This window comes from Labeo rohita, chromosome 25 (genome assembly GCF_022985175.1).
Source record: "Labeo rohita strain BAU-BD-2019 chromosome 25, IGBB_LRoh.1.0, whole genome shotgun sequence".
NCBI lineage: Eukaryota > Metazoa > Chordata > Actinopteri > Cypriniformes > Cyprinidae > Labeo > Labeo rohita.
Window position 1 is genome coordinate 8,393,485 of NC_066893.1, and position 16,624 is coordinate 8,410,108.

The 16,624-nt window shown below is 33.6% G+C and overlaps 2 protein-coding genes across 3 annotated transcripts in view; one reads left to right on the top strand and one right to left on the bottom strand.

The window, feature by feature from the left end:
• The window catches only part of tmem266 (transmembrane protein 266), a 95,382-nt gene extending 87,949 nt beyond the window's left edge, over positions 1–7,433 (bottom strand). For both annotated transcript variants that reach the window (XM_051099430.1, XM_051099428.1), the window contains exons 1-2: positions 6,675–7,433; positions 704–817 (exon numbers count right to left, since the gene is read on the bottom strand). In XM_051099430.1, coding sequence (XP_050955387.1) covers positions 704–717 — 14 coding nt within the window. In that variant the 5' untranslated portion in view covers positions 718–817; positions 6,675–7,433. The remainder of the gene's footprint in view (positions 1–703; positions 818–6,674) is intronic.
• LOC127156209 (protransforming growth factor alpha-like) lies at positions 7,071–14,725 on the top strand. The gene is given in 6 exon segments (XM_051098953.1): positions 7,071–7,210; positions 12,449–12,519; positions 12,763–12,782; positions 12,784–12,857; positions 12,955–13,107; positions 14,232–14,725. Coding segments are annotated over 6 exon segments (534 nt in total). The 3' UTR covers positions 14,308–14,725.
• The last annotated feature ends 1,899 nt before the right edge of the window (positions 14,726–16,624 follow it).

The window sequence follows — 16,624 nt, forward strand, 5'->3', positions numbered from 1 at the left end:
AAATAAATACTGTTATTTTTATAAATTAAAAAAAAAAATCCTGAAAAAAGTATCACAGGTTCCAAATAAATATGAAGCCGCAAAACTGTTTCCAACATTGATAATAAATCAGGACATGTGCCACTGGAGACTGGAGTAATGATGCTGATTCAGCTTTGCACCACAGGAATATTAAAATAAAAAATACAGTATTTTAAAATCATAATAATATTTCACAATATTACTGTTTTTTCTATATTTTTTTTTATCAAATAAATGTAGCCTTGATGAGCATAAGACTTTAAAGAACATTAAAAATCTTACTGATCCCAAACTTTTGAATGGCAGTGTATACAGAAGTAATCACAATACAAAGTACCAATATTAATAATACTGAATCTGTGACCTATTTTTGATAGGACGAGACTTGTTTGACAAATCATTGTTTTGACCAATCATAACAAATCATATAACTCACGCTCAATGACCACAATCTAAAAAATTAAATACACCAAAAACTTCTCCAACAAATGTTACACAAACAAATCTTCACTCCAAAAAGTATTCAAACCAAACAAAGGGGACAGAAAAGTCTAAACGCATAATTAGTGTAAACACACACACACAACTGAACACACTCTCCTGTGCACGATACACACAGCGGCGTTCTCACACTGCACTCCACATCCGTATAAAGCAGGTAGGATGTAGCTTGCACACTCACTGTGGCTGGCTCATGGTGGGATGTGCAGCAAACGCTGATGGCTGTCCTCTTTCGACTCTCTCAAACGTGAGCTCTAGTTTGTGCTAGACGGAGGCGACTTCACTCATACCAGACCTGAAAAGAAAAGCAGATCAAATTATTTTTACACACATTATAATATAAAGTAAAGGCATATTAGCAACTACTGTGTGTGTGTTTGTGTGTGTGTTAAAAATGAAATTCACCACGTGTTTATGAATGCATGAACATCTAGTTTAGTTGTGACACAGTTATCCTTGCGGAGCGATGAAATTGTCGCTTATGCAATAAAATCAATGAAGGGAGATATTGGATCTGTTATGAAATCAAATACTCGCTTAACTTCACAGTTTCACCAGTGACCTGTGACTTAAATCAAGCGAAGAAACCGTTAAAGCTACGATTCAGCAAAGCTACATACTCCATTTAACAGAATATTTGATATCTGAAGATGTATTGGTATAAACCTGGAAAGTGGGTACACTAGAAACCAATCTGCATTTAGAGGGTGTAAAGGAGTAGTTTACGCCGAAACAAAAATCATGTTTTTTTTTCTTTAAATCCTTCTCTGAGAATTTTTTTTTCTAAACATTTCGAGGAATCTTTTCCATATAGTCTTTTCCTATAGGCTTCAAAAACAACAACACATTAAAAATAGTCATTACAAATTGCGCACTACATTACAAGTTTTTTTCAAGTTGATAATCTTCCCTCTTTTGTGAGGTACAAAAGTCACGATGAAACCGAACTAGCGACAGATGTTTTCGACACGGTCAGTTGTTAGAAAATGACTAAAAAAAATATATAGCAGTCAACATTTGAAGTGGATAAAAAAAGTTCAAAGTCATCCTAAGACAAGAACGGGTATTGTTTTGGTTTTAGAACAACCTTGATGAATAGTTTGATCCACTTTAAATGCTGTCTAGTGTAATAGGTATAGATATGACAATCATGTGTTGAATCATTGACATCTGAGAACATGTCTGATTCATGAATGAATCACAAATAAATCAATCTAATTCATGAACAAATCACTAAGTCCAATTAACTAAAAAGAATCAACCAATATAAAGTCATTTGTTCACTAAACTAGTTCATGGATCACTGAGTCGAACACGAACAAAAGATTCTTTAGAGTTGATTCTATTCAACGAACCAGTCGAACAAGTTTTAATAACCCATTTCACAAAATGAACAATGCTCATAGCAAAAAAGCTACAAATATTTTTGAATATAAAATATTATTTTCAACCTTCATTTTTCAAAAGGCAAGAAAATACAGCATATTTTCAAACTTACACTTGCCTATATTTATACTAAACACAAATGAGGATGAAATTTAAACTAGATTTATAATGATTCAATAATGTTCATTTTATATATAAATATATTGTTTGTTTATTTGCTTTTTGTGTTATAGACAACAAATAATGTTTTTCCTCAAATGTGACAATGTGTGAATGTATTTTTGTACACTGAAATATATGGAGGGCAAATATATTTTAAAATGCTTTTAAAAATATATATTTTTAAAATATATTTTCAAAAACATACAAAAAAGTGCAAAAATAAAAAAAATATTGGTAGAAAATGTATTTTAAAATAGTCAAAATATTTTTAATGTTTTTCAAAGAAGTCTCTTCTGTGAAGTACAGCAAAAACTGTCAAATTTTGAAATATTTTTACTATTAAAAACATAACTGTTTTCTATTTAAATATATTTAAAATGTAATTTATTGGTGTGATTTTTAGCTGAAATTTTAGCATCATTCTTCATTAAGTAATAATATTCAGATTTGGCTGCTCAAAAACATGTATTATTATTAGTATTATCATTACGTAGAAGAATTTTTTTAAAATTAGAATTTTGTTTCTTTAATGAATAGAAAGTTCATAAGAACAGCATTTATCTGAGATAGAAACCTTCTGTAACATTATAAATGTCTTTCTCATCACTTTTGATCAATTGAAAGCATCCTTGCAAAATAAAAGTATTAATTTCTATAATTAAAAAAATAATACTGACTCCAGTATGGTATAGTGTATAATGTTACAAAAGCTTTTTATTTCAGATAAATGCTGATCTTTGGATCTTTCTATTCATCCAAAACCTTGAGAAAATGTACTCAACTGTTTTAAATATTGATAATAATAATAATAATAAAAATGTTTCTTGAACAGCAAATCAGCATATTAGAATGATTTCTGAAGGATCATGTGACACTGAAGACTGGAGTAATGATGCTGAAATTTAGTTTTGATCACAGGAATAAATTACATTTTAAAATATATTCAAATATATTCAAATTATTTTAAATAGTAAAAATATTTCCATATTACTGCTTTTAGCTGTATTTGGAGCAAATAAATGCAGTCTTGGTGAGCAGAAGAGACTTCTTTAAAAAAACATTAAAAATCTTAATGTCCAAAAAACATTTCACCGGTAATGTATTTTGAAGCATATTTTAGCAAATATATATATTTTTGGCAATTTTTATATATGTTGAAATATCTTTACATTTTTATAAATAGTTTATCATGTTTTTAAAAATATTTTTCCTAATTTTTTTTTTTTTTTCATATGGGATAATGTAAACAAAAGGGACCACAGAGAGCTAAAGAGTATTCGTTGATACTTTCTTTGACCCTTTTAAAAGGGGTCCCTCAAACAGGACAAGACATATTCTTGAAGCGAAGACCGGCCCTTTGAATTCCCAGAATTCATACTGTCCTACATATGGTATGCATGTGTGAGCTGAGTGCATAGTGCTTCATTCACATTTAATAACAACCTCGACTCAAAAAAAAAAAAGAAAAAAGGTTATTATTGTACAGACAGCTTGATTTTCAGCAGGCTAAGCATTACACAAAGCTCAGACTGCCTACGATTGCCCTTTTTCGTGTCAAGGTGCGATGAAGTTGTCAACCTCGGTATGGACGGGCATCAATAAACAGAATGGTCCGTAGCGCTCGTTTACCACCGGCTTCAATCACTGAAGTGCTGTGATGAAAGCTTCATTTACTGACATCGCCTGACAAACGCTGGTGTCTCAAACTCTAGCGGTTTTACAAGAGGTATTACCTCAGGCTGGGGGACGAGGTGAAACTAGTACACAAGACAAATCATATTAAGCCAAATAAGGCACAGCGTACACAGGTCAGTGAGACAGGAAGTCTGAATAGATGGAAGTGGGACAAGGTAGAGGAGAGAGAAAGACGTGAGGGTTCGTTTTAGCATTCTTACTTAGGCAAAAAGTGCTGAAATGTAACAAAGTAAAAAATACTTATGGTCTTTAGTTAATATCCTAATGATTTTTGACTTAAAAGAAAAATTAATTATTTTGACCCATACAATGTATTGTTGGCTATTGCTACAAATATAACCATGCTACTTACGACTGATTTTGTGGTCCAGGGTCACATATATTTATATTTCTCCAAACTATTTTAAACTATTTTCAGCTGTTTGCATGTCTTTCATATGTAATGAAATTAATTTCTGTGAACCAAAACAATATTTAATGTTATTTTTTAGCTTTTTTTGCTGTTTCACAAATGATTATTATTTTTAATAATTATTTTAGTGTTAATATTTAGCGGAAAAAGCCTATTATAGATTATTTAATGGAAAGTTTCTATTGTGAAAACTACTGGGGCATGCAAGAAGTCAATGAGTTTATTGATCAGTTGTTGTTGTTTTTTTGTTTTGTTTTTTTGGATGGAAATATTTAATATTTAATATGCAGTTTTTTGTAAGACTTGAAAGTATAACACCTGGTCCTGGATTCCCGTATATTCATAATTAAATGCATATTTAAATTCTGACCTTTTAAACATTATATAATGTTTATTAATGGACATTAATATAAAAATTAAAAATAAATAGCAAAATTCACTGGAAATCCTTCACAACAGCCCTATACATTATAAAATGATATTATATGAACTAACTGCTGTATTGTATTATCTGCATGATAACTGTACAGTCTGCCAGTCACCTCTAATAATATTTTGCTACTCTTGATTTTAAAACATATTTTGAAACATTAAGTCCCTATAAATAAACGTGAATTTATCTAAAACGAAGCGTTACCTTAAGGAGTTACAACATGCAACTACCTGATTTGACCCATAAAAATTATGTTCGTTGTTTTTTGTGCTAATGTAATCAGGTAGAGTCATTAAATAATACTGTTAACCTGAATAAAGCTTTTCGCATATCACACAGGTGACACAGGTTTTAAGATGACCTTAAAAAAACAGTCAGCGTAATATGACCTGCACCACAAAACCAGTCATAAGGTTTAGTTTTTCGAAACTGAGATTTATACATCATCTGAAAGCTGAACAAATAAGCTTTCCACTGATGTATGGTTTATACATCAAACACAGATATTGAAAATCTGGAATCTGAGGATGCAAAAAAATCTAAATATTAAGAAAATCAGCTTTAAAGTTGTCCAAATGAAGTTCGTAGCAATGCATATTACTAAGTTTTGATATATTTACGGTAGGAAATGTACAAAGTATCTTCATGGAACATGATCTTTACTTAATATCCTAATGATTTTTGGTATAAAAAAAAATGGATCATTTTGACCCATACAATGTATTGTTAGCTATTGCTACAAATGTACCCGTGCTACTTACGACTAGTTTTGTGGTCCAGGGTCACAATGACAATATACTTCGCATATTAACATAATGTTTGATTTAAACAATACACTAGTTGTTAAATGTTGAAATTAACATTAGAATTATTCATTCGTCATGTTAACTAATGTATTTAAGTACGTTACCTGTGAAGCCTTCCTGATTTTTCAAACGAATTTCTGCATTTTTACGAGCTTCTTCTCACACTAATTATGTTTTGTGGTGATATAGTGCACATAGCTACATTTTCATACTTCTTACACTGAAAAAATAACGAGTTTGTATTATATTTTTAAGCTAACGTTTCGCCAACGTACAGTCCGATAAACCGCGCAATATTGTTGTTGCTATGGTTACCTTACGCACTCAGACTAGCATCTAACTTTTAAGCTACGTTTTTTAAAAACACTACCTATATGTAAACAAAAATACACATTTTTTTTTACCCCCCAACCGTCTTTTACCTCACAATTTGCCACTTGTGTACTCCTCAGTTGTCTTCAAATCAGTAGTAGCCCTGGTGAAAAAAACAGCATATGCTGGTAGGTATGTTTTGATGCTGGGATGCTTGTTAGGTAGGTTTTGATGCTGGTTTAAGCTGGTCCTTTGCTGGTTTATGCTGGTTTACCTAACCAGCATATGCTGGTTATTTTCACCACTCTCAAATACTAGCTGAGGGGAAAATCAGGTCGTGTAGGCTAATCGAGCGTTTCTCAAGCTGCAGTGCTTGATGTGTTGACATCTTCCAGATTAAAAACGATAAATACAACGAAAGAAGTATTGGTTCACTGAACTGATTTGAATCAGGCACGTCTCACATCAATGCTCATTTGGATTTGTTGTGTTGACCACGTGCCCAAAGATCTACAATGGACCTACAGAACAAGTTCGTAGACGGCACTATGAGAAGTTTAGTGGTGAACTTGATATATGAAAGCAAAAACACACGCAGGGAACATGGCAATGGGACCACGTCGTGTCATTTTGACGCTCGTCTCTAAACCACTTGCAACCTCACTCGTCAGATCAAGAACTCCTCATCAACACAACATCAGATGCGCACTGTAATGTAGCCTATTACATGTGAAAATGGAAGACGTGTCTTGTGTTTCCCAGGCCTAGAGGAGCTACTGGATGAAGTGGTGTCTTCTGATTAAAGCATCAGCTTCTCAGCACCATGACAGCTCGTGATTTAGTGATGCAATTCCCAAAATAACAGCAAACACCCATTAAGGCAATAATTGGTGGAATGGAAGCGAGAAGAAGCAGTGATGAAATGCGTCTCCAAGGGCTAACCTACCTCGATTTACATCGTTGAAACTTTAATCGTGTCTCCCTGGCCCTCGTGGTTATGATAATGTGTCCCTTGCCAATAATCAGAAGAGGCTTGATGCGTGAAGGTAGTTTCGCAGTGGTCAAGCATCCGTTCTGCTGCTTGTTTCTCGGATAAAGCGGACGATGAGCAAAGGCGAGCCGTAACGCGAGCATCATCGCTCAGCGAGGTGATATCAGGAGTCCACGCATCCAGAGAAAGGCATCGTATTCGCGACAGGAGGAGTGCATTGTGTATATAAATCGTGTTGTGCTGAGGGCTTCCCCCTTCAAATCACGCCAGGGACTCCGTCTCCATCGTGCCGAAGCCGCGATTCGATTAGACGCGTTTCGATTGAAGCATGAACGCCAGCATCGCTCCGTTATGTCGGAGGAGGAGGAGGTGGAGGAGGAGGGGATTCATTACGTAGAGAAAACGCTTTTCTATTGGTTTTCTGTCCGAGAGATGGCAAATGTTCTTCGGGATAACCTCGCATCCATCAAAACACCTTACTGCCCGCTGAGGTGCGAAGATGCGAAGAGGCTCGCTGGCGTTTCCGCGACAATGTCCCATATTCTCGCGCCTGTCATTCCCTCACAATTACTACTGCGTGCCTCAAACACAGTTTGCACACATCAGTCATGTATGTAACCTCAAGAGCTGTCATGAGTCATGACTGAGCATGTGGAGATGGCAGAGGTGACATTGAGATGTGAGGAATGCGTTTCAAACATGACTATTGATTGGGGAGGTGTGTGACACTGAGAGAGAAACAAAGCAAAAGGTCTGCTCTTACACAGCTGCTTCAGACTTTCAGATGTTAGTTATCATATTACTACTGTACATCTCATTATAAGACTATCTTACAATAGTAATATCATCAAACCATTAAAATACTTTCACAGTACTGTGCGTAATGCTATCAAAGCAATGCACATCATTCAACTATAACACTGACCTTACATTACACTGTAAAGTTTTCTATCATTCCTGCTACTGTATTTGCAAAGAGCTTTTTTTTTAACCCATAAAATGTAGTTTTGTTGTTATAGATTAATATATTTAGGTTGACTGAGTGATATTAGATTATATTTTTGACTTGGATAAAATAGTTTACTTAGACATTAACATTTTTCAGTGCAGAGTCATCGTATCATTATAATAATACTTTATTAATATGATACCATTGTCATACTACCAGTCAAAAGTCTTTGGACAGTAAGATTTTTAAATGTTTTTTAAAGAAGTCTCTTCTGCTCACCAAGCATGCATTTATTTGATCAAATGTACAGAAAAAAAACTGAAATATTTTTACTATTTAAAATAGCTGTTTCTTTTTGAATATACACTACCGTTCAAAAGTTTGGGGTCAGTAAGACTTGTAATAGTCTTTAAAGAAGTCTCTTATGCTCATCAAGGCTGTATTTATTTGATTAAAAATATAGAAAAAAAAAACAGTAATATTGCAAAATGTTTTTACAATATAAAATAATGTTTTTTATTTTAACATACTTTAAAATAGAATTTATTCCTGTGATGAAAAGCTGAATTTTTATCAGCTGTTACTCCAGTCTTAAGTGTCACATGATCCTTCAGAAATCATTCTAATATGCGGATTTATTATTAGAATGATAAATGTTGGATAATATCAACAGTTGTGCTGCCAAATATTTTTTGGAACCTGTGATTTTTTTTTTTTCAGGATTCTTTCATGAATAACAAGTTTAAAAAGTACAGTGTTTATTCAAAATATAAATATTTTCTAACAATGTAAGTTATTTATTATTAACTTTTAATAAACTTTTAATTATTAACTTAATACATCCTTGGTGAATAAAAGTATTAATTTCTTAAAAAAACAATAAAAATGTACTGACCCCAAACTTTTGAACGGTAGTGTATGTTAAAATGTAATTTATTCCTGTGATCAAAGCTAAATTTTCAGTATCATTACTCCAGTCTTCAGTCACATGATTCTTCAGAAATCATTTTAATATGCAGATTTGCTGTTCAAGAAACATGAAACATTATGATTATTATTATTATCATCAATATTTAAAACAGTTGAGTACATTTTTTTTAACAAATTTCTCTGAAATAAAAAGTTTTGTAACATTATACACTATACCATTCAAAAGCTTTGAGTCAGTAACATTTTTGGGAGGTGGGGGGATTATAAAAAAAAACTTTTATTTAGTAAGGATGCTTTAAAGGGGTCATCGGATGCTAAGTTCACTTTTTCATGTTGTTTGAACATTAATGTGAGTATAAGTGTTTTTTATGAATCTTTGCGATCGCCTTTCCTTATAACATGGTAGTTAGGAAGTTTAGCGGCTAAATGCAGCTAAATGCGGCTGAAGTAAACAAGATCGTCATTCCACAGAGAGAAGAGAGAGGCGGGGCGAGCAGAGCTCATTTGCATTCAGAGGAACAACCCCTTAGAATGAGATGATTTTTGCAGAGCTGATTTTGACAAGGTAAAAAGGGTGTTGTTTGAGAACCATTGAGAATTTTTATATAGTATATTAGAGACTTTTCATTAAGACCCTAAAGAATCATATCAACTTGTGGAAAATGGGCATCCGATGACCCCTTTAAATTGACGAAAGTGATGATGAAGACATTTATAACGTTACAAAAGATTTCTATTTCAGATAAATGCTGCTCTTCTGAACTTTCTAATCATCAAAGAAACCTGAAAACATTATACTCAGCTGTTTTCAACATAATAATAATAAAAGTATTTTGAGCAGCAAATCAGAATATTAGAATGATTTCTGAAGGATTATGTGACTGTAGTAAAAGCTAAAAATTCAGCTTTGAAATCACAGGAATAAATTACATTTTAATATATTCAGATAGAAAACAGTTATTTTAAATAGTAAAAATATTTCAAAAATGTGCTGTTTTTGCTATACTTTGGATCAGATAAAAGCAGGCTTGGTGAACAGAAGAGACTTCTTTAAAAAACATTAAAAATCTTACTGTTCAAAACCTTTTGACTGGTAGTGTATATAATGACCAAAAGCCAAAATATCAAATGTCACAGATGTATATTTACTGAGTAATCCAATATTTTGTAAAGGGAGGTCAAAATGACAAGTTCCACCTGAGATTTTGAGCCAAATTAGAGGTATTTACTCAGAGATTGGTAGGTAAAATATTAGTAAACTATAAGTAAAACTATATAGTAAACTATAAAGTAAATCTAAAAGTATTAAAGATATATTAATATTCTTTTAGATTCTGGTTCTTAACAAATGTTTTCTTTTGGTACTGTCATTTTAAAGGCCCTCGATGGTTAAATCCCAGCGATATGGAGATCTTAATGCGGCTCCATGAGTAAATTGATAACTTGTTCACATTAACAGTGGTCAAAAACCAAATGTGGGTCTTTTTGAATAAAGCTGATGCTTTTTTCTTTTAAAAGGGAACTGTCACTGTTGGCATATAATGCAACAAAAATGGCTAAAATCAACATATTTAACTAACAGACCTACCAATCTCGGTGTAAAAATCTAATATGGCTCCAAATCTCAGGTGAAAATTGCCATTTTGACGCCCCTCCACAAAATAGTGGATTACTCAGTAAATACACATATGTGACATTTAATATTTTGGCTTTCTTCACTACATGTTTGTCTTTCTACAGAAAAAAATATTAGCAAAATCAGAAATTTGAACCATGGAGGTTTCTGAAATTTGGTTGATTTGACACAGAGTGACCATTTAGTGATTTAGAGGTCCTGCCGATTCTTCAGTTTTACAGCATCTTTTGCATATTTGAACCCTTTCCAGCAGTGACTGTATGGTTTTGAGATCCATCTTTTCACACTGAGGACAACTGAGGGACTTAAACACAACTATTAAAAAAGATCCATACATTCACTGATGCTCCAGAAGGAAACACGATGTAAAAATATAATTTTTTTCCATTTAGTACTACCCTTCAGAAGCATCAGAATATACTTGCATGTTTCCTTGAAGACAAATTAAGTACAATTTATCTTGATCTTCAAATTCCAAAAGTTTTCAACCCCCCATATCGTGTTTCCTTCTGAAGCATCAGTGAATGTGTGAAACATTTTTTTAATAGTTGTGTTTGAGTCCTTCAGTTGTCCTCAATGTGAAAAGATGGATCTCAAAACCACACAGTCACTGCTGGAAAGGGTTCAAGTATGCAAAAGATGCGGGAAAACGGAACAAAACAGAACAAAAAATAAAACTAAATTCTTATTTTTGACTGTGCTAATATGGCAAATGATTGTAAAAAGTATCTTTTTTTTGTTTTTCTGTTTATTTATATCTGTTGTTTTTCATTATTTACCGTTGTAGTTATTTGGCCTCGTGGCACCTAAACCTCAAAACGATCCCATTCTAACGGTTTTCAGTGACTCAACATGATGTTGCCTTTTGTCCTTCGTGTGCCCTTTAAATAAGGAATGTAAACAAGCGATTAAAGTCTGCGAAGTTCCCACGATTCCACGCATACCTGCGGCGCGCACAGAACTTCCCCATTAGCATATCTGGCATACCTGAGTCTGACACCAAACCCAGCCGGCCTACACACAGAGAGAGCGAAGCAGTCTCACTGAGAACCACACCTGCTCTTAATGCACTTAAAATAACAGTACCACCCCTCACAGTTTCTATTAATACACACCTGAAGAAACCTTTAGAACGTTTACGATGCAAAAACACTTCACGACTCAATGCTAAGTGTTTGAATCTGCTCAAAATAAACAATACAATCCAAGAAGGTGGAATAAATATGGTGATTTACTCCTTAGGGCAACTTTCTGCATTACAGAAAGTTTCTCTGTCATATTTTTGTTGGAAGTTTGTGATGCAACGCCACATAATTCTCTGCAAATTAACTCGTCATTACGTTTTACCGACGCATGATGAGAATCGTTCCATTCACAAATGTGGACAAACAGCAATCACAACATTTCTGAGCTGAAAGGGGATCCGCCCACCTCGCTTATGTGACTTTGAACCACACTGTGACGTTTAGCTCAGAAGTTATTTAGGAAGACAAGGTGACTCAGCTGCACTGGATTTCACCTGGACGGTAAACCTTCACTGCCATTTCCCTGAAACACAGCGTGTCGTTAGGATTTCATACATCTCAGCCAACTTTCTTACAGTGAAGCCTTCGAAAAGCGTGTAAAGTCAAACAGGAAACCGGTAATCAGGTGAGTTATGAAACAGATTGAACAAACAGATGAATTATGCTTTTTGGAAAAAATGTACTTAATTGACTTAATACTCATGTTGAGTAATGTTTCATTTAAATATCAACTTGTCTCTGATGTTTCGCCTAAAATTTCTTAGTCAAAATCCAATGAGACATACTGTATAAGTACAGAGCTATTAATGAGGAATTTGATGAGAATTATTTGATTTCAGATTGAAATCCTTTGACGTTTGATTCTAGACTTTGTTATCTTGGAAAATCTGAACACAGTCTAAGATCCTCTTGAGATCTTGTCTGTAACTCTGTAGGAGACATGAGATTTAGATGTTTTTCTTAAGAAAAAAAAAAAGAATACAGAGAAGCAGGAGACTTAAAAGCCTAAAAGTTAAATGTCTTTATATTGGAGAGCCAGTTTGTAACTTTTGTGTCAGGGTCCTGGATAATGTTTAGAGATTAATATTGATGACAGTCATCTCTCACATACAGCATATTTATTCTGTAAGAATGTTTAAACTTTCTGAACAGATGTAAGTTAACCTGACCACATTTACTTTATTCTCAGGTCATCATTGAGTGATCGCTGTCAGTTCAAATTTTCCCTACGAGAAGATCCATTCAGCATTTCCCATGATGGCAGGTAATAAAAACTTTGGAGAGAAAAGTTAAATAAACTAAAAACATAAAAATAAAAGGAATTTAATATAAAATGCTGTATCATGTGCAAATCACACTTGATGTTGTTTCCTTGATGTGGAATTCCTCAAATGCAAATGCAAATTAAATGCAAAATAAAAACCAAATTGCTCTGTGGATAAAGGTGAGCTAGACAAATGATGTATTTATGTTTTGTTTCCATTGGGTTTCCTCTTATTATAGAACACGGTGACCCTTGCACTGGGTCTGAAGGCAAACTTTTGCATGAATGGAGGAACATGCTTTAAAATACCATCGGTGTCTACTCCAACATGTGTGTAAGTATCGTCACGAACAGAATCTCTATTGTTTTGTCATTTGCATTATAACATTCCTGTGAAATGCCATGCTTGAAACCCTTGTCCTGCCCTGTAGCTGCAGTGCGAACTATGAGGGCAGCAGATGTGAGCAGTTCCAGCTGTTCAGTTTCTCACACGACAGTCAGGAGAAGGGCATGATCGCTGCTGTCATCATCATCGCCCTCCTCATCTTAGTGGTCCTCGGTGCGGTCATCTACTATGTCTGCAAGTAAGTCATGTGGGCTTTTTGAGGTATTATCGACATTACCACAGAAAACAATTTAACTCGTCTCTCGGTTAATAAAAAGAACTGCAAAGTGTATATAATTAAACAGTATTACACAAGTAAGATTACTAGTTCACGCAAAGCGTTGGAAGCCGTACTGATATTTTGAAAAAATAATTATCAATATTTACTTTTCCCTACCTTATTTTAACGTATAAGCACGGACATTTGTAACTTGAATGTGACTTCCGGTGTCATTCACTTCTAGTTATTTTATCTGTAAACAGTTTGTTGTGTTGCTTTATATTTTAAACTGGTCTTAATTATCATACAGTTTTAATGTATTAACATATTTTTGGAGCGAAAATAGTTTTACCGTTCACTGCACTTTGTTATTCTTCTAGTTAGCCTGTTTATCTAGAACTGCTAATGAAACTGAAGTCTCACACATTCACATAAAATAGCAAAATAAGCTGGATATGACGTTTGTAATTTACATTTTTAGAACAATATTACCAGTTGCTTTACCTGTTTGCTCTGCCAACAAATTTTGTTCCAGATTAATCATTTTATTGAGTCATTTTTAACAAATCAGTTGAGTGAATGATTCAGCGTGACAGTTAATCTGTTAAATTTTAATATGTAAAAATTTTTTGAACTTCAAAATAATCACTATTTTGCAAGTATAGCCACAAGAAGTAAACAGTATGGTTGTAAGTGTGTGGAAAAAATAGGTAACATATCTTTTGTAAAGTTTTGCAGCTTTACAGCTGTGATTGCCATGAAAATTTTAAAATGTAAAAACAATGGGAACAACCTTACAGCTCAAACAATACACGCAGATTTTAGTGCAGAAATATAAGTGGTTTTTATATATTATAATAGTTACATTTATATTTTTAATCCTTAACAGATCAATTTACTTCCTTTGTAAATGCCTCAACCTAATCTTTTTTTTTTTTTTAAGAAAACAAAGGTCAGGGTTTTGTGGCAATCAAAAAACTTGAAAAAAGAATATAAGCCACTGAATAATACTTTAACTTGAACCCAAAAACCTACAAGAAAGTAGCATTTCTGGTGGATAATAAATTTTATTTTATCTTTTTTTATTTACTATTTCTTCCCAGAATAAAGAGAAATGGCCAGAGTCAACCAAAACCTGAGGAGTACTTGAGGGTCAAATCAAGTAGCCAGCCGGTGTGATTCGACTTTTACCTTGTAACATCGCCCCCTTGTGGAGGTCTTGAACTCAATGTGAAAATGTGTCAATTGCACAGTGGCTCAAAGTGCCAGCTACTCTTAAAATATCTTTCTTAATGTTCAAAGATTTTGTAAATAGTTCTGTCAATTAAAACATCTTAATTTAAATATATAAAAAGGATGCAGATTTTTTACAAGCAGACTGTTACCATATCAGATGTTAAATGGAAAACATTTAAAAATGAGCATCCTTAGCATAGATTTTAATTTTAATTAGATATAGAAGACTTAATAATATATAATGGTCACATGTGCCATGTACATACATTTTTACAGTGTGCTGTTTTTAGTTTTAGCTGAAACTTTGATTATACACTTATTTCTTTTTTATTTTTCCTTTGATTCTGCTGGATTATACTGGAATTTTTTCATACTTTTAAAATGTTTTACCATTAAATGTAAGTAAAAACAACAAGCTCAATCATTAATACAGACCACCAGACTGGACATAGATTAATTTTCTAAAATCAGACACTATTCAAAAGAAAATACTTTAAAAACCTTTTTAAAAACCAAACATGTTCATGTCATATAAGTGTGTTACTATTTCTGCAGTATGTAGTGTTTAATACGGTGCACAGTATGCAAGTTTTCTGTATGTCTAATACCTATGATCTACTGTATGCACACTTCATGCATAATGTATCCCACAATGCAATGTGATTCCAGTTGAATGAATATTAACGAAAGTTTTACCAGTGTAGTTTTACTAAACTTCAATAAAAAAGAATTCTGTGAAAAGGTTTATCAAGTTTCCATCTCTTAATTGCTTCATCAAAAAATAAAAATAAAAAATAATAATAAAAATTGAGTTACTGTTAAGCATTTCAAAATCTACAAACCCTTTTATATTTTAATAATCGTAACTATTTTTAATAATCTTAACTATCATCAGTGGCCTGCAGAGGGCAGCAGAGGCGTGCTCACAGTTATCAAGTAGTAAAGACAAAGTCTCACAAATATCCTTGCAGATGTGGTTTATTATTTTATTTTTTATTATTAATATTTTTTATTAAACACTTGTTTCTTACAAAACTCTTTCTTAACTTACGACCTTGTCTGGAATCAGGTTACCCCACGTTTTCTTAAACACGACTGTAAAGAGTTAGAAGTAAACGGCCAAATCAATAAATAAATACATGAATGAATGAATAAATAATTAAAAGACCGATATACATGGAAAGAAAGAAAGAAGGACCCCTTTATTTTCTGTAGTTAAAGTATTTTACACACTATATAGGCCTAAATTGCCGTCACACAAACGAAAAACAAGCGAGATCTAGACAGATCAGATTCAGCACTACAATAGGTTGGTACATTAACATTATATCAGTTAATGAAGTGACGGCATTTAAATGTAAATTCAAGTTCAATTCGTACAACCTGAAATGTTGCAACCATATTTTTATGGTAAAATTCTGGCAAACACAGCTGCCAGTTTTTTACTGTCAATTTTACAGATTGTTTTTACAGTGCAGGGCACCAGCCCTCCAGGACTGTGTTTGAGGAACCCTGGTGTAGACCATCAAACAACAGTAAAACCAACATACAGGGTTCCTCAAATCTTGCTCTGGAGTTGGGCTCTAACCCAGATCAAATACAACTGAGCAAGCTGATCAAGGTCTTCTGGATCAGTAGAAACATCACAGGTAAGTAAGTTTGATCAGGTTTTGAGTTAAATCCTGCAGGGCACCAGCTCTCCAGGACCGTATTTGAGGAACCCTGGTGTAGACAATCAAACAACAGTCAAGACCATCAAACAACACCCCAGACCACCAAACAACAGTGAAGACTAGCATACCAGGGCTCCTCAAATCTTGCCCTGGAGTTTAGCTCCAACCCAGATCAAACACAACCAAGCAAGTTGATCAAGATCTTCAGGATCACTACTAGAAACATCACAGGTAAGTGAGTTTGATCAGGTTTTGAGCTAAATTCTGCAGGGCACCAGCTCTCCAGTATCTGAAGAAACCTGGCCGAGACCATCAAACAACACTGAAGACCATCAAATAACACTGAAGACCATCAAACAGTGAAGACCATCAAACAACACTGAAGACCATCAAACAACACTGAAGACCATCAAACAACACTGAAAACCATCAAACAGTGAAGATCATCAAACAACACTGAAAACCATCAAACAACACTGAAGACTATCAAACAACAGTGAAGACCATCAAACAACACTGAAGACCATCAAACAACACTGAAAACCATCGAACAGTGAAGACCATCAAACAACACTGAAAACCATCAA